The sequence below is a fragment of the Lipotes vexillifer genome, unplaced genomic scaffold (genome assembly GCF_000442215.2).
Source record: "Lipotes vexillifer unplaced genomic scaffold, Lipotes_vexillifer_v1.1 scaffold1616, whole genome shotgun sequence".
In the NCBI taxonomy this organism is placed as follows: domain Eukaryota; kingdom Metazoa; phylum Chordata; class Mammalia; order Artiodactyla; family Lipotidae; genus Lipotes; species Lipotes vexillifer.
In genome coordinates this window covers 207,401-232,750 of record NW_006790438.1, presented here as the reverse complement: position 1 = coordinate 232,750, position 25,350 = coordinate 207,401, and the positions used below count along the sequence as shown (strand labels likewise).

The 25,350-nt window shown below is 40.8% G+C and overlaps 1 protein-coding gene across 2 annotated transcripts in view; it reads left to right on the top strand.

Moving 5' to 3' along the window:
* ALDH7A1 (aldehyde dehydrogenase 7 family member A1) overlaps positions 1–23,852 on the top strand; it is a 41,093-nt gene extending 17,241 nt beyond the window's left edge. The window contains exons 8-18 of one of the 2 annotated variants that reach the window (XM_007463726.1): positions 752–829; positions 3,416–3,513; positions 6,636–6,677; positions 8,608–8,702; positions 10,908–10,992; positions 12,134–12,240; positions 14,632–14,748; positions 15,839–15,936; positions 16,538–16,611; positions 19,719–19,794; positions 21,418–23,852. In XM_007463726.1, coding sequence (XP_007463788.1) covers positions 752–829; positions 3,416–3,513; positions 6,636–6,677; positions 8,608–8,702; positions 10,908–10,992; positions 12,134–12,240; positions 14,632–14,748; positions 15,839–15,936; positions 16,538–16,611; positions 19,719–19,794; positions 21,418–21,472 — 925 coding nt within the window. In that variant the 3' untranslated portion in view covers positions 21,473–23,852. The remainder of the gene's footprint in view (positions 1–751; positions 830–3,415; positions 3,514–6,635; positions 6,678–8,607; positions 8,703–10,907; positions 10,993–12,133; positions 12,241–14,631; positions 14,749–15,838; positions 15,937–16,537; positions 16,612–19,718; positions 19,795–21,417) is intronic. The other variant, XM_007463727.1, reaches the window with a different exon arrangement.
* The last annotated feature ends 1,498 nt before the right edge of the window (positions 23,853–25,350 follow it).

Sequence of the window (25,350 nt, the reverse complement as noted above, 5' to 3'; positions counted from 1 at the left end):
CCTTTTCACCCTTTACCACTTCTCTGGCTGGCTCTGCTTGGGAGAGATGCGTCAAAACCTCTCATTTGCTAATGGGAGCCATCTTTCATTTTCATCTTTGTGGGTTTTATTCCATATTTCCCTTTTTATTTTTTTAACATCGTTTTAGTGGATTTGTGGTGAGAAGCCAAAAAAAAAAAAAAAGCCCTGCAATCAGGCTACCATCTTGAACCAGATATGTCTTCATAGTTTGGCAGAAAATACTTGAGAACAGTGATCACTTGAACTTCCTGACCAGTGCTTTAGGTGTTTTGTTTATTTTGCATGTTTTCTTCTTTTTTTTTTGCGGTACGTGGGCCTCTCACTGTTGTGGCCTCTCCTGCTGCGGAGCACAGGCTCCGGACGCGCAGGCTCAGCAGCCATGGCTCATGGGCCCAGCCGCTCCGCGGCATGTGGGATCCCCCTGGACCGGGGCACGAACCCGTGTCCCCTGCATCAGCAGGCGAACTCTCAACCACTGCGCCACCAGGGAAGCCCACATGTCTTCTTAAGTTTCTTTTAGGGGAAAAAAAAAAAAAGAGTCCTGGTTTTTAAGTGTTTGAAAACCTCATCTGTAGTATGTGAGGAGAAATCTAGGCCTGGATATTTGAGGGATGGGAGAGAAAGTTGAAAAAAAGAAAGTAGTCACGTAGTTGGAATTTACTGTTATTTTTCAAAAAATGGTAAGAAATTAAATCACTCCCTTCCTTAGTAATTGCTTTTTTCCTCCTAGGATAATAGCCAAGGTTCTGGAGGACAACAAGCTGCCTGGCGCGATTTGTTCCTTGACTTGTGGTGGAGCGGATATTGGGTAGGTCAATAGTAGGCCCAGAGTGTCTTTCTGCTGAAGGGCTTGGGTTGATCAACTAGAATCATCTTTACTGAATTTCGAAACTCGGTATAGCTCAGGAGGTGAGAGTGGTTTTTTGGAATCATTATTGTTATTATTATTATTATTAATAATTATTATTATTGGGCTTTACTTCATTAATGTGTAGCGGCTGTTGGAGGATGAGTGAGAACTGTCCTTTTAATTGCCCAGAGCTACTATTGTAAGGTGTTTATATCCTAAAATAACACCCTGCTGTACCACTGTGCAGCCCATGGCTTCCTAACGCTTGATTTATCAACGTGCTCACTTACAAAGCAAAGCTGTGGAATTGTGCTCTGGTTTCTCACTCCCCACCAAGGACCTAGCCTCTTCTCTGGGTTCTTCAGCTGACCAAAAAAGGGAACCCTGGAGGCACAGCTTCTAATTTATTGTTTTTAAAAATCGTCACGTAATTCACATACCATAAAGTTCTCTCCTTAAAAATGTACAATTCAGGGCTTCCCTGGTGGCGTAGTGGTTGAGAGTCTGCCTGCCAATGCAGGGGACACGGGTTCGTGCCCCGGTCCGGGAAGATCCCACATGCCGCGGAGTGGCTGGGCCCGTGAGCCATGGCTGCTGAGCCTGCGCGTCCGGAGCCTGTGCTCCGCAATAGGAGAGGCCACAACAGTGAGAGGCCCGCGTACCGCAAAAATGTACAGCTAATTGGTTACCTTTTATGTAATCTGACTCCTTCACTCACACCTCTCCGTAACAAACAAAACAAAACAAAACCCTGGAAGTAAGCTGTATTGTATTTTAAAAATTATATTTGTATGAAAATTCAGTAATTAGTTCTCAGTTAACTAATATATTTATGGTAAATACACATTTCCTTTTAGCGTGATAACAAAAAAAAAAAAAAAAAAAAAAAAGTACAATTAAGTGGTTTTTAGAATAGTCAGTCACAGTGTTGTGCAACCATCCCCATTACCTTATTCCAGACATTTTTGTTAACCCCAAAGGGACCTGGTACCCATTAGCAGTCATTTCCCCCTCCCCTTCCCCTGGCAGCCCCTCATCGACTTCGTGCCTGTTGGTTTGCCTCTTCAGGGTGTTTCAGGTAAATGGAATAATTTATATCCTTTATAAATGATTTATATCCAGCTGCTTTCACTTGGCAGAATGTCATAGCATCCTTTCAGCTGGAACGGACTGTACTGTCTCTGAACCATGGTGAAGCTGGTTCTAGCAGCCTTGACTTTGATCAGATGGCGTTTCATAGGAGTCAGGTCTTAGAACCCTTACAGGTGTGATGAACGTGTTAGTCCCCCTGCAGCACTTTGACCGCACTATTGTACTTCATGGGCAGTCTCAAAAAGCTGTAATACATGACTCCTTTTTTTAGATAAGTGAGAAAATTTTAGAAATTTTATTTAGAAAATACAACTCCCACTTAAAGAGTGCATAGTGAAGTGTTATCTAAATTGTTATTTAAAACAAATAGTCTATCCTTTGACCCACTCTGTTCTTGTACTTTGGGCATGCAGTCCTTCACGTTGGCCTTGGAATAGCTCAGATAATAACAATAATGTGTGCAGAAGGGCTTTACACAGCAACCCCCTTGAGTGTCAGTGCTCACATGTGCTGGGCTGACCTGTGAAGCCCACATGCACTGTCTGATCACACAGTTCCAGCCCTTCATTGGTCTGATGCTGTGGCTGCCTTGCTTGGCCCACACCAAGCCCTTTGAAGCACTGAACTATGAACAAGAAGGTTCAGATCAGTAGTGTCTGGTCTACATTCCTTAGAAACTGGAAACAGCACAGCCTTTCTGAGTCAGCTTCCAAGAAGGATACTTAGGATATTTTCCTACAGTCTTTAAAATTTTCTTTTTGTTTTTGCATATTTTTTAAAAATTTATTTTTTATTTTTGGCTGCATTGGGTCTTCATCACGGCATGCAGGCTGTTCGTCGCGGCACATGGATTCTCTCTAGTTGTGGCGTACAGTGTTCTCTCTAGTTGTAGCGCGTGGGCTCTGTAGTTGTGGCACATGGGCTCTCTTGTTGAGGCACACGAGCTTAGTAGTTGTGGCACGTGGGTTTAGTTGCCCCGCGGCATGTGGGACCTTAGTTCCCCAACCAAGGATTGAACCCACATACATCCCCTGCATTGGAAGGCGGCTTCTTTACCACTGGACCACCGGGGAAGTCCCTAAACTTTTAGTTCTTAAAGGAATCAGTTTTAAGAGACTGCAAAATAACTGGGATGCTCATCAAGGAACTGCTGCGGTCGTATTGTCCAGTCACCCATCAGTACAAGAAGGAATATCTTCCTTAACAATGTCCTTGTGGTGATTTCTGTTTACGGAGAGCTCCCAGAACGGGTTAGTTTGTTCTGCTGTATGGTTCTCCTTGTGAAAATCATTTTCATGAAGACCTTCCCTTGCTCCCTTGGGATAGATCCTTGTGTCTTTCACTGACTGTCTTTCCATGACAGGGGTTTCAGAGTTTTCTGGCCTGGCACCGTCGAGTGCCACCATTGCTGGGGTTTCTCTGCTTGGGTGACCGTGTCTGTTCCCTTTGCAGCACAGCCATGGCCAAAGATGAGCGAATGAACCTGCTGTCCTTCACTGGGAGCACTCAGGTGGGAAAACAAGTGGCTCTTATGGTGCAGGAGAGGTTTGGTAAGTGTTGGCTTTTTTTTTTTTTTTTTGCGGTACACGGGCCTCTCACTGTTGTGGCCTCTCCCGCTGCGGAGCACAGGCTCTGGACGCGCAGGCTCAGCAGCCATGGCCCACGGGCCCAGCCGCCCCGCGGCATGTGGGATCCTCCCGGACTGGGGCACGAACCCGCATGCCCTGCATCGGCAGGTGGACGCTCAACCACTGCGCCACCAGGGAAGCCCCAAGTGTTGGCTTTATATCGAGCTTTTAATTCCCTCAGGTATGGATATGAAATAAAGGTTGGGTTTTTTCCTTGACTCTTTCCATGGAGACACCAGCTGTGTTTATTTGAATGTCCAAGTAAAAGGAAGGGTACAGTTAATAGTGGCTTAATATTAGGGAGATAGTAGATTTAATAGCATAATTTGGAAAAGGATGTCATTCCCTCCCTAAATGACCATAGTAGAATCATATCAAATGTACTTATCAATTTCTGTCAGACTGGTTTGGCAAATAAAAAAGAAAACTGACATTTAAACAGGACCAGTGAGAGTACAGGACCTAGAGTGAATGTGGTGTAGAAGACTTAGATCTGTTTTTCTCTCATTTCTGTTTCATGCATATATGACTGAAGAGGGCTGTAAGACATAGCTTTGTATGTTCTACTTTATGGCTCATTAAAGAGGTTTTCTGGGATAATATTGATGGTCAATTTTTGCCTATTTTGCTGATTTAGACTAACCCTAGCATAAGGTGAGACTCGAATAGTTAATTTGTCAGCTATTTTACTATATGGGCATTGCTTTTAAAAAGGAAGTTTGCAAACTATTAGAGCTAATAAACATGGTTGGCAAGGTTGCAGGATACAAAAATCAATTATATTTCTATACATGAACAATGAGAAATCTGAAAATGAAATTCATAAAAGTTTCATTTACAGTAGCATCAGAAAGAATAAAATTCTTAGGAATAAATTTAACAAAAGAAGTGTAAGTCTTTCACACAGAGTACCACAAAGCATCATTGAAAGAAATTTTAAAAGACCTAAATAAATGTAAAGACCTCCCATTTTCACTGTTTGGAAACAATTTAATATTATTACTGCCCAAGATCATTACTGTCCAAGTAATTTGCAAATTGAATGCAGTCCTTTTCAGAATGTCACTTGGCTTCTTTGTAGAAATGACAAGCTGATTCTAAAGTTCATATGAAATGCAAGGGACCCCAAATAGCCAAAACAGTCTTGGAAAGAACAAAGTCAGAGGACTCACGCTTCCCAATTTCAGAATTTATTACAGAAGTATAGTAATCCAGACTGTGTACTGGCGTAAAGATAGAAAAATCAGTGGAATAGATTGAGAGCCCAGGATGCACGCTTATACTTATGGTCAAGGGTGCCAAGACATTTCAGTGAGGAAAATAGTCTTCAACAAATAGTGCTGGGACAACTAGATAACCATAACGTATGTTTGAAATTGGACCCCAACCTACCCCTATACACAAAAATTAATTCAAAATATATGAAATACCTAAAGGTGAGAGCTAGAACTATAAAATGCTTGAAGGAAACATAGGAATAGGTCTTTGTGACCTTGGATTAGGCATTGGTTTCTTAGATATGACACCTAAAGCAGAAGCAACAAAAGAAAGAATAGATAAATTAGACTTCATCAAAATTAAAAACTTTTCTGTTTCAAAAGATCAGGGCTTCGCTGGCGGTCCAGCGGTTGAGACTTCGCCTTCCAATGCAGGGGGCACAGGTTTGATCCCTGGTCGGGGAGCTGAGATCCCACATGCGTCGCAGCCAAAAAACCAAAACATAAAACAGAAGCAATATTGTAACAAATTCAATAAAGACTTTAAAAATGGTCCACATTAAAAAAAAAAAGAACTTACAAAGGGCACACCATCAAAAAAGTGAAAAGAGGGCTTCTCTGGTGGCACAGTGGTTGAGAGTCCGCCTGCCGATGCAGGGGACGCGGGTTCGTGCCCCGGTCTGGGAGGATCCCACATGCCACAGAGCGGCTGGGCCCGTGAGCCATGGCCGCTGGGCCTGTGCTCCGTGGCAGGAGGGGCCGCAGTGGTGAGAGGCCCGCGTACCGCAAAAAAAATAAATAAATAAATGAAAAGAACAACCTATAGAATGGGAGACAATATTTAGAAATCCTTTATCTGATAAGGGATTTATGTCTAGAATATATAAAGAATTCTTACAGTTCAGTAATATAAAAGACAATCCAATTAAAAAATGGGCAAGCATTTGATTAGATGATTTCTTCAAAGATAAACAAATGTCCAGTAAGTATGTGCAGTGGTGCTTAAGATCGTTAATCCTGCTTCTCCCACTAGCAGATACTGTCCTCCTCCCTACGCCTCCTTTTAACTCAAAGCGGTAGTTTGTAGTTCTCTTATAAGTAGTACCATTAGTAGGATTACCATTTTTAAATGATGCATCTGCCTGTCTTAAGTTGTAGGTGCTTTTCCTGGAGGGGGTTGGTGGTTTTGAACATGGTTAGGGAGCACATAGAGAACTGGAAGGATATGGAAGGTACAGATGGAATTGTCAGATCTTATGGTAATACTGTATTCTTGGGAAATTTTCATACAATTTTCCAAAGTAACTGCACCATTTTATACTAACTGGAGTTTTGGGGGATATAATTTTAAACTTAGAGAAATTCCAAGACTAACTCAAGGAATTTCCATATACCCTTTAATGAGTTTTACCAATTGTACCATTTTTAAAATCACTTTCTCTCTACCAACACACACACACACACACACACATACACACACACACACACATACATATTGTGAGAGCATATTTTTGAACCTTTTGAGAAAATTGAAGACATTGTATTCCTTTACCACTAAATGTGTTTTGTGTATTTCCTAAGAACAAGGGTATTCTATCATATAACCGTGATACAATTATTAAAATCAGGAATCTAGACATTGATGCGATGCTCATGCTTTTTTTTTCCCTTGAAAATTTTTTTTGAGTTACAGTTTATTTATTGTCATGCTATGTTTTAAATCAGAAAATAAATTAAAACAATTGGGATAGGCTATGATTTGAGGCTGTGTAGCTGTGTGCATTAAACAATGAAATAGGAATTAATTTGTGTTTATATATTTTAAAGGGAGAAGTTTATTAGAACTTGGAGGAAACAATGCAATTATAGGTAAGGCTACCTTTTCTTCTTTGCGTGATTTCTGTTTAGAATATCTTAAGTAGCCATCCTGAATGTATAGAACTTGTGTAAGAACTCATCCCTTTTATGTTGTGTGTGTGTCTAAGATCTAATTCCCATGCTTAGGAACTTTCCTTGTGAGACAGGACACATGGTTTGAAGGCAGAGATAACTAGGAGGGAAAGGCGTTCATGTTCGGAAAATGTTACCTGGGGCTTAGAATCTGTGTATGAGAGTTTCTAATGTGTCATTGTTTCTTGTTTTCCTTCTATTTTTTTGAAAACTGGCCACATGTTTCTCTAGAATAAATAAGTAAGTAACTCTATGTGACCTGCTGTTTCCAAAAACATTAGTTCGTCTTCAGTGGGGTATTGAGTGCTTTTACCTTGGGAAGGAACACTTCCTTAAGGCATTTTATCATTTACCTGTAGTCTTGGAGATTATTTAATTCTCTTTTTCACTGGTTTGACACAAAAGGAAATAGTCTACCAGCCTAACTTCTGGATAATATAATGAACATCAGTTGGTTGAGACTTCATAGAATCATGAATTTTACGGTAAAAACTTGCTAATTGTATATTGCCATCATTATCATCATGTTTAAATGCTTATGTGTTTGTGGGGTACACCAGAAATATAAAAATTATATGGTGAAGGGTTTGTTTTGGATGAACTTCTGATTTCGTAAAAGAGAGAGTTGATTAGAAAATATAGTTAGCGTTTATTGATCAATGGGTATGTGTCAGGCACTGTGCTCAGTTTTTTCATATGCTATATGTCATTTAATCCCCAGAGTAACCCCATGAGGCAGATACCTTTATTAATCTCATTTGAAGGTTACACTCTGAGGCTTAAAATGATCATGTGCCTGAAGTGACAGAACCAGCATTTGTATCCTTGCAATCAGGCCCCAGAGCATAGCTCTCTTCCTAAAACTCCTTACTATCGTCCGTTAGTACCCCAGATAATATTATCCCATTTTATGGATGAGGAAACTGAGGTTTAAAAAGTTAACACAATGAAAAAGTGGTGGTGATGAATAAGAACTTTGGTCTGTTTGGTTCTTAACCATCAGCTAGTCTGAGAATGCTCTTAGACTGGACAGGGGAAAATTGAAGATGTAAGAGGGAATTGGGACTGTAAGTTTCTGGAAGGGATAGAAAGGAAGGAATTATAAGTAATACAATGGATCAATGGACGGGTAACCTTGTAAAGACTATGCTAGTTTTTTCTTTGGAGGGCAGAAGAGGAGGAGGAAGGAATAGAAAAGTAGAGAGCAATCTGAAAGTGATTTTGCACGGATCTCTTCAGAGATGCAGAGGAAGCAGGAAAGGGCTTTGTGTGTGATCACTTTGCGATTTTCCTCGAAGTAAAGGGTGAAGTCATCTGGAGCAGGACTAAAGGGCTGGAGGGGTTTGAGACATTTGAAAAAGCTTCTGTAGCGGGGGAAACGAGGCATTTTAGGGAATGGACTGATGCAGATGAGGGTGCAGAGGTTGTTGGAGAGCTTGGTTTGATGGCGGTAATAAATCAGAAGGATCCCACTGACTTCTCTTTGGGCCCAGGGAAGCTGCCATCTAAATGGGTGGTGGGGTTGAGACTGGAGGCAAGTAAAACTGACAAAGACGGTGGTGCTGTTAGAGAAGAGACCACATGAAGGTGCAGAGAAGGCTCAGTCAGCACCAGAAACTTCAGAGAAGTGAAAGATGAAGAGGCCAGAGGGGGAGGAGCTCATTACTCTATTCTCATACCATTTTCTTTGGGAGAAAAGTTGCCTCTGTGGTATGATCTTGCTTATTTTACAAGGATAGTTCTGGCGTTCTCTCACTGCGCTTTCTAAAGGCATCATCTTATACCAGTTAGTAAAGTACCTTGTCTGCCTACCTCACAACACTGATGGGTGTGTTTCTGCTTCCCTAAGCTTTTGAGGATTCGGACCTCAGCTTAGTCGTTCCCTCAGCTCTCTTTGCAGCCGTGGGGACAGCCGGCCAGAGGTGTACCACTGCGAGGCGCCTGGTGAGTGTGTCTGCGTGGGCACATGAGAGTGTCCTCCTCTTCCAGTGCTGCTTTTCAACACATTGTACTGTTAAGGAGGTGTCGTAGAAACACTGGTAGAAACGTGTATTCCCTGGATGTGGTTGGTAAACATGTGGCCCTGCTGCTCTCTTCTGTGCTCCTGGCAGATGCTGCTGGTCAGCGAGGGGCTCTGCCTTACCTCCCCAAGCTGAACGTGGTCCAGTCCTCATTGACTGGAGTTGGACGTGGGTGATGAGACCTGCTTTCAATCCCACACCTAGAACAATGTGGACAAAGTCCCATGTCACTTAGAGAATAAAACAAGATAAACATTTGAAAAATTCACAACTGTTTGCTAAAAGGTAGACAGTCTTAGCTGTCTTATAAAAATATTTTAAGTAGTAAAATATTTTTAAAAATTAAAAATTTTTGGCTTATAGGTCAAGTCTTAGATTTGACTTGATGTGACGTAGTTTATTGGAAAGTAAATATATGTGTGTTCTCTATATAAGTGTATAAGTCTGCATGCATATATATAGGACACATTACTATTAAGTGCATGTGAGGAGCAGTGGTTTCGCTTCAGTGTTCAGGGTTTGGGAAGTTTAATCTCCACACTTAGATTTGAGCTGGATTTTAAAACGTTTTTTATGAGGTACAACCTTGATTTTCATGACTCATGCTATTGAAAAACTGGGCCAAACAAGTTTTGATTAGGTAGAAAATTTGGCTACAGTTGCCTTTTTAAAAATTATTATTGTTGAGTTTTCCTCCTGTAATTAAAAAAAATAAATAAACAGTTTGCAATTGAATTATGGAGGAATTGGCTTTGGGTTTTTCCTCTTACCCACAATGAGTATGAACAAATTCTTTATAAGGTTGACATAATCTAAATTAATTAGAATAGATAAAAAATATAGGGAAATTAAGTCTTTACTTTTGCCATAACTTTTCATATTCACTTTTTCCTGTATTTTACAATGAATGAGTATCTTTCCTTTGTTTTTATATTACTCAGTTGACGTGGTGTGAACTGCGGTATGAACTTGCTTGTTTTTTGTTTTTTGTTTTTGCGGTACGCGGGCCTCTCACTGTTGTGGCCTCTCCCGTTGCGGAGCACAGGCTCCGGACGCGCAGGCTCAGCGGCCATGGCTCACAGGCCCAGCCGCTCCGCGGCATGTGGGATCTTCCCGGACCGGGGCACGAACCTGTGTCCCCTGCATCGGCAGGCGGACTGTCAACCACTGCTCCACCAGGGAAGCCCGAACTTGCTTGTTTTACAGGGATAGTTCTAACGTTCTCTTACTGCACTTTTTTTTTTTTTTCTATTTATTTGTTTATTTAAATGTTGCTCTGCGGATTTAACTGGCAGAAACCCAGAGCCTGCACTTTCTAAAGGCATCATCTTATACCAGTTAATAAAGTACCTTGTCTGCCTACTACGATAGAATATCTAAGCTACGATGTTTGTAAAGTGTTTACAATTTATTGAATATGTTCACCTTAAACATTTATTACCTTAAGGCTAAGAAGGAAACAGGTACTCCAAAAGATTATAATCTTAATTACATGGTAAACTGAAATGACATTAAAGTCAAGCATTTCTTTATTTGGTCAACCTTTATTTTTCCTTTGTGTCCTGGAGCAAATATACATAGCCATGCTTTATATTTAGTGTCAAATATTGGAGGATACTGTTAGTCATAACCCAAATCAATTTTTGTAGGGACTGTAGTGGTATACAGAAAAATCCATTCCAGTACTATGGACCTCTCTGTGATTTATCGTTGGCCCTCTGTATCCATGGTTCTTCCAAATCTGCAGATCCAACCAATTGGGAACCATGTAGTCCTGTAGCATTTACTCTCGAAAAATATTTTTATACAGGTGGACCCGTGCAGTTCAAACCCATGTTGTTCAAGGGTCAACTGTATAAATCAGTACTGTTAAGAAAAATTGAGGGAATTCCCTGGTTGTCCAGTGGTTAGGACTCCACGCTTTCACTGCTGAGGGTGCGGGTTCAATCCCTGGATGGGGAACTAAGACCTACAAGCTGTGCACCATGGCCAAAAAAAAAAAAAAAAAAAAAAGGCTGAGGGAAAAAAATAAAAATTGTGCATTTTTAACAGTTTCGTACATTTATTTGTGGTATTTAATAGTTCATTTATATGTACTAATCCCTTGAATGTTTCTTTTTTCATTTAGTTTTTACATGAAAGCATTCATGATGAAGTTGTTAATAGACTTAAAAAGGCCTATGCACAGATCCGTGTTGGGAACCCATGGGACTGTGAGTATCTGGTTGATTCCAAAGATGTTCCTTTTTGACAGATGGTGTTATAAGAGTTTCTGATTTTCTACTTTTATTTTTTTCCCTTTCCTGAGAGGCCCGAGGGAATACAAAGCAGTGTATTTTGCATTTGGGGTGACACGTCTGCTCCTAGTTTAGGATCTCAGTGCTTGACGTGGGCCGGTGGGTGAGCTTGGGAGATGGTATTGAGATGGGATGAGTTTGAGCTTTTCCCTCTTCACTTCCCTCCTCCCAGATACCACCATCCTCCCTCATGCAAGGTTGCAAGAGTCACCTGCTTGACTTTTCTGCTTCCACTTCTGCCTTCCACCATAACCAAAGTAATTTTTAAAAATGTAATTAAATAATTCACTCTCTTGCTAAAAACACATCTCTGTTTGACTAAAACTTGGATGCCTTTTGAGACCCTTTTTGCAAGCTCACAGCCTTTCGTGATCTGACCCCAGCCGCGTCCCCGCCCGCCTTCTGGACCCGCTGTGCGCCATTTGCCCCGTTGCTCCCTGAGCTCCAGCTTCTCCAACCTTCTTTCAGTGCTCTGGACATTCCAGGCTCTGCCCTGCTGGAACTGCTCTTTGCCCAGTCCTTCCCACCTCCTCACTGAGGCCTGCCTATGTATATCTTCCTTCTTACTCTGTCCCACGGTCACCTTTAATGCTCTGGTTTCTGGCAGCCATACAGAGGGAGCATCAGCCTCTTCCCCTTAAATTGTTCACCAACTGCTGGTTCTGTGAAGTTCTTAGAGAATGATCACCCTGTAAGAAATAAGCAGAGCCTATATTTTTACTGCAGTACTCTGATGAATTGATAGCTCTTTTCCTAGATTTGGCCCTCCACGCTTCTGTATAGAAAGCTTATGAGGACCCAGCCATACCTTCTTTTTTGCGTATCTTGTGTGGCTGCTTTTGCACTACATTGGCGGAATTGAGTAGTCGTGGCAGAGACCACATGTCATGCAAAGCATTAAATAGTTACTGTCCGGCTCTTTGCAGAGAAAGGTTGCTGACTCCTGTTCTAAACTGAGGAGATATATGAAGGGATTGGTCTGTTCATTGGGAAAGCTGTTTAATTATAAAATTATGCCAGTTAGGGTGAAATGAAGAGCATTCCTTTTTCTTTCCAGCTAATATTCTCTATGGGCCACTCCACACCAAACAGGCAGTGAGCATGTTTCTTGGAGCAGTGGAGGAAGCAAAGAAAGAAGGTGGCACCGTGGTCTATGGTGGCAAGGTAATGGCAACTTGAGATCAAGAGTGACAGGTTCTTTCTTTTCCTTTCGCACAGCAGGGCTCTGGGTAAATTGATGAAGGGTGCCTGACTGCCACTTTTCTTTTCTCTATCCTTTTTATAACGGGGAAATACATATTTTAAAGAATGACAGTGTAACATGAATGGAACATTTCTGGAAAGACACAACTCAGAGCCAGGGTTGCGTTTGAATTGAGTCCCTGGGAATTTGTATGGAAGGGAGACCTCTTTTTCATGGTACGGAAGACTGTATTTAGTGCAATTTAAAATCCGCATTTAGTAGTGATTATTAAGTCATTTAAGGCAGGGAATCAAAAAAAATACATACCAAAAGCATTTTTAACACATATTACTATTGTCGACGAAAAATTAGTTGATTTAAGAAAGAAATGGAAATTTTTATTTGAGCCAAATCGAGGATTATAACCCGGGAGCAGCACCTCAGAAAGCTCTGAGAACCATTCTACCTGTTAGAAGTCAAGGCAGTTATATAAGTTTTATAGACAGAGGGCTGTACATTGAATGACGTATCTTTGACAGTTTACACAATCTAGATCTAAGCGTCATCATGGCCCCTTACAAGATAAGGAATGTTATCTTTTAAGGAGTTGTCTTGGTGGTGCTAGGAGAATGTTGCTGTTTATGATTGAGCAGGTATTTCTGCCGATGGGGAGGTTTGGTTGATGCATGATACAGATACACAGTGCACAGTTGAGAGGAGAGAGGAGGCCATAGGGCAGAGAAAGTTTTCATTTTATTTTTATTTTTAATATTTTTTTTGTGGTACGCGGGCCTCTCACTGCTGTGGCCTCTCCTGTCGCGGAGCACAGGCTACAGATGTGCAGGCCCAGTGGCCATGGCTCACGGGCCCAGCCGCTCTGCGGCATGTGGGATCTTCCCGGACCGGGGCACGAACCCGCATCCCCTGCATTGGCAGGTGGATTCTCAACCACTGTGCCACCAGGGAAGCCCCAGAGAAAGTTTTTGATGTTTAAGTTTTTCTTGTCTTGCCATAAAATATGAATTTCATTTCACACTATATTTGTTTGATTCTTGAGATGTAGATTCAAGGCATTTTCTTCGTGTACGATAGGAATTTGTCTTCATCCTTGAATAAGCTATACATATAATTTATTATCTACAATTTATTTTCACTTATTTAAAAATCACTGAAAACTGAGTGTCTTGGCAAAGCTGTCTAAGAAGCAGAATCCTCTCCCTAGTCTCTCAACGTTGACATACCCGCATCTATTGGATAGAGATGTGTATGTGTACTTTTTGTTACTTACCTTGAGTTTTTTAAAGCATTTTAACTTAATCTTTAGAAGTAGCTCTTTTTTCCCCTTTGTGTAATATTTACTTAAGTTATATAATGCAATATGGTATTGTAATAACAAATACAGCTGCCACATACAGGGTTGGGAGTAAATACAGATGACTCTTGGTAAATGTACAGCTCAGAGGGTGAGAGCAGAATTGCACAGTCGCCCTGGAGAGCTGACTACCAGCCAAGCAGCTTGCTGCAGGCATCAGAATATTTTATAGAAGTTAAGTGGAGATGAACTAGTAATTTGGTTATGTGGAGGTTAGTTAGGAGAGTGTCTATAGTATACCCTTTTAGAGCTTTTGATTTCTGTATTAATGTGTTAGTTTGCTAGGGCTACCATAGCAAAATATCACAGACTGGGTGGCTTAAACAACAAATTTGTCTCACAGTTCTGGAAGCTGAGTCCCAAATCAAGGTGCTGGCCGGGTTGATCCTTCCTGGTGAGGCCTCTGTCCCTGGCTTGCAGACGGCCACCTTCTCTTCATGTCCTCACATGGCCTTTCCTCCCTTCCTGGAGAGAGGAGGTCCCTGGTGTCTCTTCCTCTTCTTATGAGGAATTATTTCTATCTGATTAGGGCCTCACCCACATGACCTCATTTAACTTTACCTCCTTAAAGGTCCTGTCTCCAAATTTAGTCGTAATGGGAGTGGGGTGGGTTTAAGCCTTCAACATAAGAATTTGGGGGTGTGGGTATGGGCACAATACAGTTTGTAACAGAACAGGTATAGATTACCTCTTTTAAAATTATGTGAAGTTAAAAATAACCACCTGTAACAGTGTTTTTTCACTGTAACTTGGTCATGATGCATGGCACAGCTCTCTATCCTTGACTTCTTTATTCTATTTTTTTTCTGACCAACTAAGTTAGAACCAATAAGAGGCAGAGAAAATTTTCATTCATGATGGGAAGTTATTTTGGAGAAATAACTCACTTATAAATGGTGTTTATTTTTTTTTCTCAAAATTATAAACAAAGATGGTATCCTCTGACTCCAAGAACCAGAAAAGAAAATGCTCTTGTTTTTATTTCCTTTCTCTACTGCAGGTTATGGATCGCCCTGGAAATTATGTAGAACCGACGATTGTGACAGGCCTTGACCACAACGCGTCCATTGTACACACAGAGACTTTTGCCCCAATTCTTTATGTCTTTAAATTCAAGGTAAAAAACTGGATTCCTTCTCTCTTTTCTCTAGTTCAACGTTGAAACAAGTGAGAAGACTAGGAGAAAATAAAGTCATATTAAATTTCAGTCAGCCTTTAGGGAGGTTTTAGAAAGTCTCTCCGATTAGTAAAGATTTGAAGGTTAAGGACAAACTATGATGAGATGAACACTTTCAACAATAGAGCATAAGCTAGCTGCCAGGGGAATTAAGACAAGTAGAGGCCAACATTGAAATTTATGGAGAACGTGGCCCTCATCACCTGTATCAGCTGTGTTGATACAGTTGAGCTGTATGGACTATGAAGTCAGCTTCTGCACAAAAGGGAGGAGGTAGTTTGATAGTCTGAGTGTTAAGTATCAGTGGACAAAATGAGAAGATACAAGGGCAATTTGTAGACATACAATTACAACTTGTATCAGAGGACAGGCTGTGGAGGTTTTAACAGATAAAGGTAACTAGAGGGTCTCCTTCCCAGCACGTGACAGGCCCTACCATGCCAGCAGATGTCTAGAGATTGAATCAAGGCTTGGCTGTGCCATGATTAACAGTTGAAGGATGATGAGACTTATACCTTGTTGCAATTATATGATTGCATTAATTAAAATCTTGATTTAAGTTGTGTATTATTGTTTCACATAATGTGACTACAGAGTGTAATTTCATGTTTTGTCTTATATCTGTGTGTTTGACTGTGAGTTCCTGAGAAATCATTTAGCCTCTCTTGCCTAATCTGTACATTAGGGATAATACAGAGCCTGTGTCATTGGGTGAGGATTAAATGTATAAATGCATGCTCAGTGCCTAGGTCAGTGTGTTGCACAAAGTAAGAGCTCAGTAAATAACAGCTCTTATACGTAGTGGCTTGAATGGAAGAATGTACTCATATGTTTTTCTCAAAGTTCAGGTAAGGGGAAAATCCCACAAAGCACTGTACAAGATAAGCAGAATTAGGAAGATGTTGACTCCTTAGTTTCCTTTTGTGCACTAAAATTATACTGGTAAATTTCACGAAATGAGTTTACTGTTAGTCAGTTTGGACCTGAACAGTGTGTATCATCTAACAGCTTCCAATATCTGTCCTTTTAGAATGAAGACGAGGTCTTTGCATGGAATAATGAAGTAAAACAGGGACTTTCAAGTAGCATCTTTACCAAGGATTTGGGCAGAATCTTTCGCTGGCTTGGGTATAACTTTGTCTATTATGAAAACTTACATAAGTCTGATTTGTGTGGTGAATGGACTATAAAAAAAGAAAATGAAACCATCATAGGTGAAAATATTTTTTAAAATAAATTTATTTATTTATATTTTTAAATTTTGGCTGCGTTGGGTCTTTGTTGCTACGCGCGGGCTTTCTCTGGTTGCAGCGCGCGGGGGCTACCCTTCATAGTGGTTGTGGTGCATGGGCTTTTCATTGCGGTGGCTTCTCTTGTTGCGGAGCATGGGCTCTAGGCGCACATGGGCTCAGTAGTTGTGGCTCGCGGGCTCTAGAGCGCAGGCTCAGTAGTTGTGGCGCACGGGCTTAGTTGCTCCGTGGCATGTGGGATCTCCCTGGACCAGAAATCGAACCCGTGTCCCCTGCATTGGCAGGCGGATTCTTAACCACTGCGCCACCAGGGAAGTCCCCCTTTTTTTTTGGTTTAGCATTGAGAGTCTTAGAGGTTTTGTTTGGATTATTTATTCATTTCTGTATATTTGTTTTGTGTGTGTGTGTGTTTTTCCTTTTTCTTTTTTTTTTTATTTTCACATATTTTGCTTTCATTTTGCCTCCCTTTTTACACACAGCCCAAAAGGATCAGACTGTGGCATTGTAAACATCAACATTCCAACGAGTGGGGCTGAGATTGGAGGTGCATTTGGTACGTAAAGAATCCTTTCTCCTTTTTCATGTTAGCCAGTTTATTAGTCTGCCGGGGCCGCCATAACAAAATACCACACTGGGTGGCTCAAACAATAGAAATGTGTTTTCTCACATTCCTGGAGGCTGGAAGTCCAAGATCAGGGTGCTGGCAGGTTTGGTTTTTCCTGAGGCCTCTCTTCTGGCTTGTAGATGGCCGTCTTCCTCCTGTGTCCTCGCATGGCCTGTTCTCTGTGCACGTACATCCCTGGTATCTCTTTATCTTCTTATAAGGACATTAATCCTATTGGCTTAAAACCCCACCTTTATGACTTCATTTAACCTTAATTACCTCCTTAAGGGCCCTGTTGCCAAATACAGCCAGCCACGTTCTAAGGAATTGGAGGTTGGGGCTTCAACCTATGAAATTGGGGCAGGGGAACACAATTTAGTCCATAACAGGCGGCAAAGAAAAAGCACTAGTCTTTTAGAAAAGTTTGACCAAGACACTGAAATAATAATCTTGTCTGACATGCTCGAGAGAGCTTATGATCTATATTCAGAGTTATTGTCCAAGGTCCTACATTTTATTCTCAGATGCAGCATCATGTTAGAACAGGGACCCTTCACCTGAATTATGTGAACCCCTGAAATGGCATCTGTTTTCTTGGGAGACACTTGAAGACCCCAAAAAGATTAAGAACCTCTGCTTTAAAGCCAGAAAATTTCACATGAAAAATTCTGTTTTTTATTTACAAAGTGGGCATAGTAAATATTATACATTATCTTTTATCTTAGATAAAATACTGAGTTGTTTCTTTTCATTGGGCCCAGCTCCTCTTTTCTCTTTTTTTTTTGTTTTTTTTGTTTTTGTTTTTGGGTTTTTTTTGTGGTACGCGGGCCTCTCACTGTTGTAGCCTCTCCCATTGCGGAGCACAGGCTCTGTCTGGACGCACAGGCTCAGCGGCCATGGCTCATGGGCCCAGCCGCTCCGCGCCACGTGGGATCTTCCTGGACCGGGGCACGAACCTGTGTCCCCTGCATTGGCAGGCAGACTCTCAACCACTGCGCCACCAGGGAAGCCCCTCTTTTCTCTTAATGAGCCTGGGGCTCTTGATGCTTAAACTTTGTACTAATAGTAAAAGTGTTTGTTTTTTTTTTAAAAAGGCCTTCCCAACAATCATATATTAACTTATTAAAAATTATCCAAAATATAGTAAAAACAGATTGCATTATTTATATATATACACAGAGAAGTAAAACAAACATACATTAATACCTGTAAAATTTAAATAATTAGAAACATTCTTTTTTTTTGAAGCATTCTTTTATACATTTTAAAGCAGAGGGCAGTTACTATTCAGCATACAGACATTGATAAATGTTCCTGATTTCAGTTTACCCGTTTATCTCTGTCCTCCACTATTGAGTGAGTGTCTGTTCCTTCTGTAGGCCCTCAACCCCTGTTTACAGCCCATGCCTTCTCTCTCCAATTGACTCTTTTATTTCAGCCTTTACAGTTAATTTCTAAAGTTTTAAAAAGTCTCATTAATGGAAAAAGCAGTTTTGCCCCATACTTTGCTTTTCCTCCTCCTTTCCTGGAGGCAGCTACTTTGAGATTCTTACTGAAGGAAAAAGGAAATTGACCTTTGAATTTACTTCAGTTTTTCTAAGTAATGTGCTTTAACTGCTCTTTCATAACTTTAGACATTATGTACTGACCCTTTGTTATCATAGATTAACTTTCTTAAACCCTCTCTCTCTTTTCCTGTGAGCCGTTATTGCACAGGGTGAGGTCTAGAGAAAACCAGATACTAAGTGTCTGGCTCCTAAGTCTTCTCCCAGTGTAGTCACAGAAGATGTGCTTAATTCTTCCTGCGTCAGATTGTGACAACATATGTGAAACATTGTCTACCAGCAAAGCATAGAGACTCAGTACCCAAGGCTTTTATTGGGGGTCGGTCACACAGGCAACCTCTGCCTAAGCACCCAAATTCCAGACTCCCTGAAGGAAAGCAGGTATTTAACATAAACCACATTGTTTGCTCAATGAGACAGTGTAGGGGACTGTTTAGCCTACAAGTTTCCAGATGCCAGCAACATTGTAAGCAGACCTGCTGTGTCTTTTCTGTACAGATTGTAAGTTTTTCTCAGCCTTTGGAAGCTATAACTTACTTGTCTTCTGGTTTCCATTACTGTGGTTGAAAAGCCCAATCCACTTTGATTTCTGGTCTTTTTTCCCCCCATTTCAAAAAATTTGGGGTCTGTTATTTATGTCTGATGTTCTGAAATTCTTCAGTAGTATGCCTCAGTGGAGATCTTGGTAAACATTTTTGTTGGACAGTCAATGGGCCAGTAATTGGCCTTAGCCTTGGGACTCAACAGTTTTTAGTTCTGGGAAGTTTTTGATAGTTTTATTTTGTTTTGATAGTGTTTCTTTGACAGTTTTTTCCCTTTGATTTTTCTGTATTTTAATTTCTAGAACTCCTAGTATTTGAATGTTATCTCTTGAAGAATTATCTAATTGTGTTATTTTTTCCCCTCTTATTTTCTATCTCGTTAGTCTTTTTGGGAGATTTCCTCAAACTTTTCTTCTAACACTTCTATTTTTTTCCTCCACTGCTCTTACTAAAAACGATACTAAGTGTGCTTTGATGGCACGCTTTTAAACAGTACCCTTTTCTTGTTTTATGGAATCATTATCCTTTTTGTAACCTTTAAAAATAATATGACATTTAAACATTTTTATTATAAAATCAGTTTATATATACGGTAGAAAATTATATACAGATAAGCATAAATGGGAAAATAAAATTACATTTCCACTATTCAGAGGTTTCCACTCTTAACACCTTGGTCTAATGGTAAGGTTTTTTTTCAGGTGCTTCCTGACATTTCTGTTTTTTTGGTTAATTCCTTTTACTTTATTTTCCAACCTAGTTCCCTTTTTCCCATTTGGTTTGGTCTATGTCTTTTATTTATTTGTTTGCAGAGGGGATACTCTGGCTACCTGTAAGGTAACTGGTCAGGTGGTTCTGGTCTCCTGGTGTCTTCATTTCTGTGATCCTGAGTAGGAGCCCACCCAGAGGCACTGCGCAAGATTCATGAGCTGCTTGTGTATTTCTCTAGGAGGAGAGAAGCACACTGGCGGTGGCAGGGAGTCTGGTAGTGATGCCTGGAAACAGTACATGAGAAGATCTACTTGGTAAGGAAAGGCTTTGGGAAAATGGTTTGGCTTTACAGCCTTTGGAATGTGCTTCTGCGGTCTCCTACTGTCTGCTCTGTTCGTGCAGTTTCTCTTAATTTTATGTTTCTAACATTCCACAGCTCTCCCTTCCCAGAGCATCTATTTGGTGCTATTATTTTCCTACCCATCTGTCCAGCTTCAGCAGGTGCCCAGTGCCTGACTGTGAAACCATCTCGGTAGTGGTTTCTGTCTAGAGACAGCACAGGAGCAGGACACTTGGGGTCAGCCAGCAGGAGAAAGTGAAGAGGCTGTACTTACAGTTTTTTTCCTTGGGTACAGTTACCACCCCTGCAGGCTGCCAGGGCAGTAGGACATGGAGGTGGGCAGGAGGGTTGCAGGCCTGGCTAGCGAGCTGGGGGATACAGCTCTGGGAATAGTGAGCACAAGCTTTGAAAGTGGATTAGCACGTTCACCCAGCACAAGGGTAGCTGGCAAGGGAACCTGTTGCTGGGACGTTCTGGCTAGGAGCTGCTTTTTATTTGTTTTCTGTTTTCCCTCCCTCTTGGGTAGAAATCACTTTATCCAAGAGCAGTAAAATGGTGTGTGGGGTCAGGCCCATGCCATGTTAGGTTGTAGAAAGAGCACAGGGTGAGGAACCCAGGACACCGTCTGTCTCATTTACTGCTTCTCATTGGCTCTGGAACCTCTCAGGGAGGGGTGTTTCCTACACCTTCGCTCATTGTCTCCTCAGCAGCTTCATGTCCATTAGGAATTCTTTTTTCCCTCCAGCTTTATTGAGGTATAATTGACAAATAAAATCGTAATATATTTAAAGTGTGCAACATGATGATTTGACACACACATACATTGTGAAAAGATTCCCACAATCAAGTTAGCACATCCTTTACCTCACAACAGTGTGTGTGTGTGTGTGTGTGTGTGTGTGTGTGTGAGTGTGTGTGAGAGAGAGAGAGAGAGAGAGAGAGAGAGAGACAGAGCGAGCTTAAGATCTACTCTTAGCAAATTTCTAGTTTGTATCAGGAGTTTCTGAGTTGCTTTGGCTATGGCTTGTTTACTCTCAGACACATGCATGCTCTTTGCCTGATTCCCATTTGTTGAAGTCAGTTATGTTCCTTTTACTTTTCTTGTGTACTTGAGATCTAGGGGACCAAGCATGTAGCTGCAGCCTTTTTGGTACCCATCTGATGGAGACACTTCCTCTTGGGAGAAAAGCCAGATGGCTGACTAAGAGGGAATCTTTTATTTTCCAGATTATTATAGTTTTATTTTATTTCTATCAAAATAGGAATATCTGTATTTTTCCTCCTCATTCAGTACAAGTTATTGAGAGACATAAAGAAGATGAAGTTATAATCCCCATATTCTTGTGCCCTGAAAACCATTACTAACACATATGCTGTGTGTCTTTCCAGAATTTTGTGTTTCCCATTTTTTTTCTTTTATAAAACTGGATCTATACTAACGTTTTTTTGTATCCTAATTTTTTTCTTCATTAACTTATAACTTGAATATTTGACCTTGTTAATATATGCAGATCCGACACATTTTTTTAATGGCATAACATTTCCTCTATTATGTATATACTATCCATTTAATTTTGTTCATTTTCCCTCCCCTTAGTACCATCAACTACAGTAAAGACCTGCCTCTGGCCCAAGGAATCAAGTTTCAGTAAAGTTGCTTTCAATTGACATTTCAAGTGTTTCATGCATTGTTGCATCTCTTTCTTCTGAAGAAGACGAAGAAAATTACTATTTGCCTTGAATAAATGGATCATTTTGAATTTGACAGTGGTTAATCCCTTATGCTTCTGAAGCCTAAATCAAGAGACTTTTTTAAAAAATAAAAATTTTCATGACATAGCCTTAAGTAATAAAAGATTAGATGGATTTTTACATTGCTAGTAGTTACTGATTTTTTTAAACTTTAGCATTATTTTTATAATTTAGAAAAATATAATGCATGCCATGGTAGGAATTTGAAAAGTACAGAACATAATAGGGAAAAAAATAGAAGTCCTGTCAGAAGGTGCAGGAACGTCTCCTGAGCAAGTAAAGAAATTGGTAGCAAGTATTGATTCATGTCACCCTCCTCAGCAGGTGTTGGAAAGGGTGTGATTGAAGGGAGTGTCCCTTGTTTATGGAGGACCATAGCACAGTATCCCTGTGGAACGACTTGCTGTTTAAGATGTCTGAGGGCATTCATCATTATCACAGCTTCTCTTGCTCAGGATGGCTTGTGTCACCACAGAAGAAATTTGGGGGGTGGATGGAGATTTTGCTCCTGCCCTACCTAGAACCTGCACCTGCGGACGACTGTGTGGAATTCTATGCAGAGCACATCTGGATTTCTTATGCAACCTCAGACCATCTTCTTTAGCTGTTAGGCTTCTTTAGTTGCCCTTAGGTTTGTTATCAGAATAACCAAGTGTGTAGCAGCATGTGTTCGTAGTGGACTCAGCATAGTTCACTTTTTCTCTCCTGGGAGCCCACTTCCTTCTCTTGAGAAGCTGCCCGGGAGCTACTGGAGTAATTCAGCCCAGGGCCCTGTCGAGCTCACGTTGGCTCCTGCAGTTCTGTCTTCCTGGCAGCCTTCACTCCCCTGATGGGTAGCAGCCACCACCCCGTTGACTCCTGCCAGAATGGACTGGGACAGAAGCCTTGCAAGAAGATGACATCTGTAGATGACCTGAGGTGTCAAGATATATGGAGAGATGTAGACACCTGGCAAAGAATTTGGGGTTGAGTTATGGCAGAGAAGCAAGCAAATGAAAAAACCAAGCAATTATAAATTTATTAGGGAAGGAAAGGTATAACATGTTCCATGGCTCAGCTGTGACTAGTGTTCACCCAGGTATGCTGTTGTCAACCTTGAATATTAAGCCAAACATGGACGATAGGCCTTCTGAGAGCATGTTGGCAGGAAAAGTTTAGGGTTTGAGGTAGGTCAGAGAGGCAGGCAGTTTATGTTCTGTAGTGGAAAATCAATAATGCCTAAAATTACAAAAGCAAGAAATAGAAACATAGGCTTATAAAAGATAGGGAGCTAAATTCTGAAAATATCATTGCTTCAGGAGAGGGCAAATGGGGGGTGGGGCATGGAGACAGGAGGGATTCTCTTCCATAATAAGTCTTGTAGAGCTATTTGACTTTTTAAATCAAGAGAATGTATAACTTTGATTAAAAATTCAAACCAACAAAAAAATGATGTCGGAGAATTAGGTGCTTGGAATCCTAGGCTTCCTAACCCCCTTTCCACCACCCCTCTCCCCAGCACACACAAACTGCACACTTGTGAGCTTCCCCTTATTCAACTAGGGACTCTTTAAATATCTCATGAAAGGATTGTGATGAAAGCCAAGTTTCCTTCCATGTGTTGAAGTACAAAATAGATTAAAAGTATATGTGTATCAATACAAGGTTAATACAAGCAGTTGCCTAAGAAAATTACGCAGTTTGGACATTTGTTTAAAAAAACCTTGCTGTGGTTTTTCTTTGTAAGTCACAATGTTAGGTATTGTAGCCCTGTCTTTAGTGTCTATAATAATGTATGAAGAAAATAGTAAAGCACTATTTAAAACGTTTTTAGAAACCATGTAGTAATTGGCTATTTTCATTTTGTGAAATTGAGATTAATTTCGATTGAAATTTTTTTTATATCCTGTTTTTTCCAAGCATATTATTTTTTAACAAGTATTTCGAAACACGAGCTGTGTTGGTGTTTTTTCAATTTTTTCATTTATAATTTCTCTCCAATCAGGTATGTTTTCTCTCCAATGAGGAGGCTCTCCATCCTCCTGTGTATTTGCTAAAGCCATGCCATGGTGGCCAATATGGAATAATCTCTAGTACACTGGTGAGAGGGGGACCGGCAACTCTAATCTTAGGTATGGAAGTCAAGTTAAACTGATTCTGAAAGCTTTCTTTGAAACTAATTCACAAGTTTTCTACAAATGTTTCTAGCAACAAGGACATTTTTTGTCATGATGTTTATTAAAAAATTTTGGCCTTACATGTCCCTCTGTTTTTTACTGACTTAATAAAAGTTATTTATTAGTATTTTTAACCACAGAAGTTAAAATTTACATTTGTGTGTGTTATTCCTGGCCATGTGATTTAAGGTGCTGGGAGTCTGTACTGCTGGTTACTGGTTACACTAAGCCCCTTGTGACTGCCCCTCCCTGCCTGCATCTGGTGTTATAGCCATACTGCCAGAGTTCCCAACTCCCACAGTGGACCTGAGTGGCTGTGATTAGCCTTCCCACTGTATGGGATGGTAATAACGCCCATCCCAAACAACTGTAAAGATTAAAGGAAAAAATTACAAAAGTAATATAGTGCCTGGCAGTGGTAAGAGCTCAATAAATGTTGTTATTGGGGTATTTTGCACTTTTAAATATTGTCTATTTTCCTAAGTGAAATTTAGAAGCATTTTTCAGGTTTCTGAAAAGCGAAGTTCTTTGAGATTTTTATTGGGATCACAGGTTTATAAATAGGAAAGAATCAATTTACAATACTTACGTTTTTTAAAATCTAGGTATATGGTATGTACGTTGAATTCAAATACTTAAGATTCTTAGCAAAATTGTTTTTTCCTATATGGTTTATAATTTTAGTCATTGTCAATTGGATTTCTCTCATGTGTAAATTATCGCAGAGGCCATTTATTTTCCAAGGTATATTAGCTATGAAAATAGGAACACAGATCCAATAATTCCTCAGTGTTTGCTGTTTGCTGGTTGAAGGCTTTTTCACTGGCAATTCCAGGGTTCTAGAAATCTGGCCAGGAATCAGATACTATCCTGTAGGTGGTGCTGTTGGTCAGAGCAAGCGCCTCAGTTGGGCAGGGCCGAGAGTTGTGTGGACTCTGCTCTCCAGGAAGTCATCGTGGAAAAGGTTTTGCGCTAAGCTCAGTGCCCCATTCTTTTTTTTTTTTTTTAAACTGAGTCTTCTTTTTTTAAAAAAAAAATTTATTTATTTTTGGCTGTGTTGGGTCTTCGTTGCTGTGTGCGGGCTTCCTCTAGTTGTGGGCGAGCTGGGACTACTCTTCGTTGTGGTGCACAGGTTTCTCACTGCGGTAGCTTCTCTTTGCGGAGCTCGGGCTCTAGGCGTGCGGGCTCAGTAGTTGTGGCTCGAGGGCTCTAGAGCTCAGGCTCAGTAGTCGTTCACAGACTTAGCTGCTCTGCGGCATGTGGGATCTTCCCAGACCAGGGCTCGAATCCGTGTCTCCTGCATTGGCAGGCGGATTCTTAACCACTGCACCATCAGGGAAGCCCTAGTGTCCCACTCTTCTGAGCTGCTTTCCATTCCAGCACCACTGGTTACCTGCCTTCCCTTCTCCCCTCTGATTAACGGATCATTTCTGCTGCAGTTTATTACTATGCTTATGTAAAACATGAGCCCCGAAATATCAGAGAAAAAATGATGGCTGTAATCAGAGTAGTGTCTTTTAAATTTAAAATATTAAATAAGCTTTATTTTCCATGCACTCCCCCCTCCCCACAGTAAGCATATATGTGAGGTTACTCCATTTTTAACAACTCCAGGGGACATT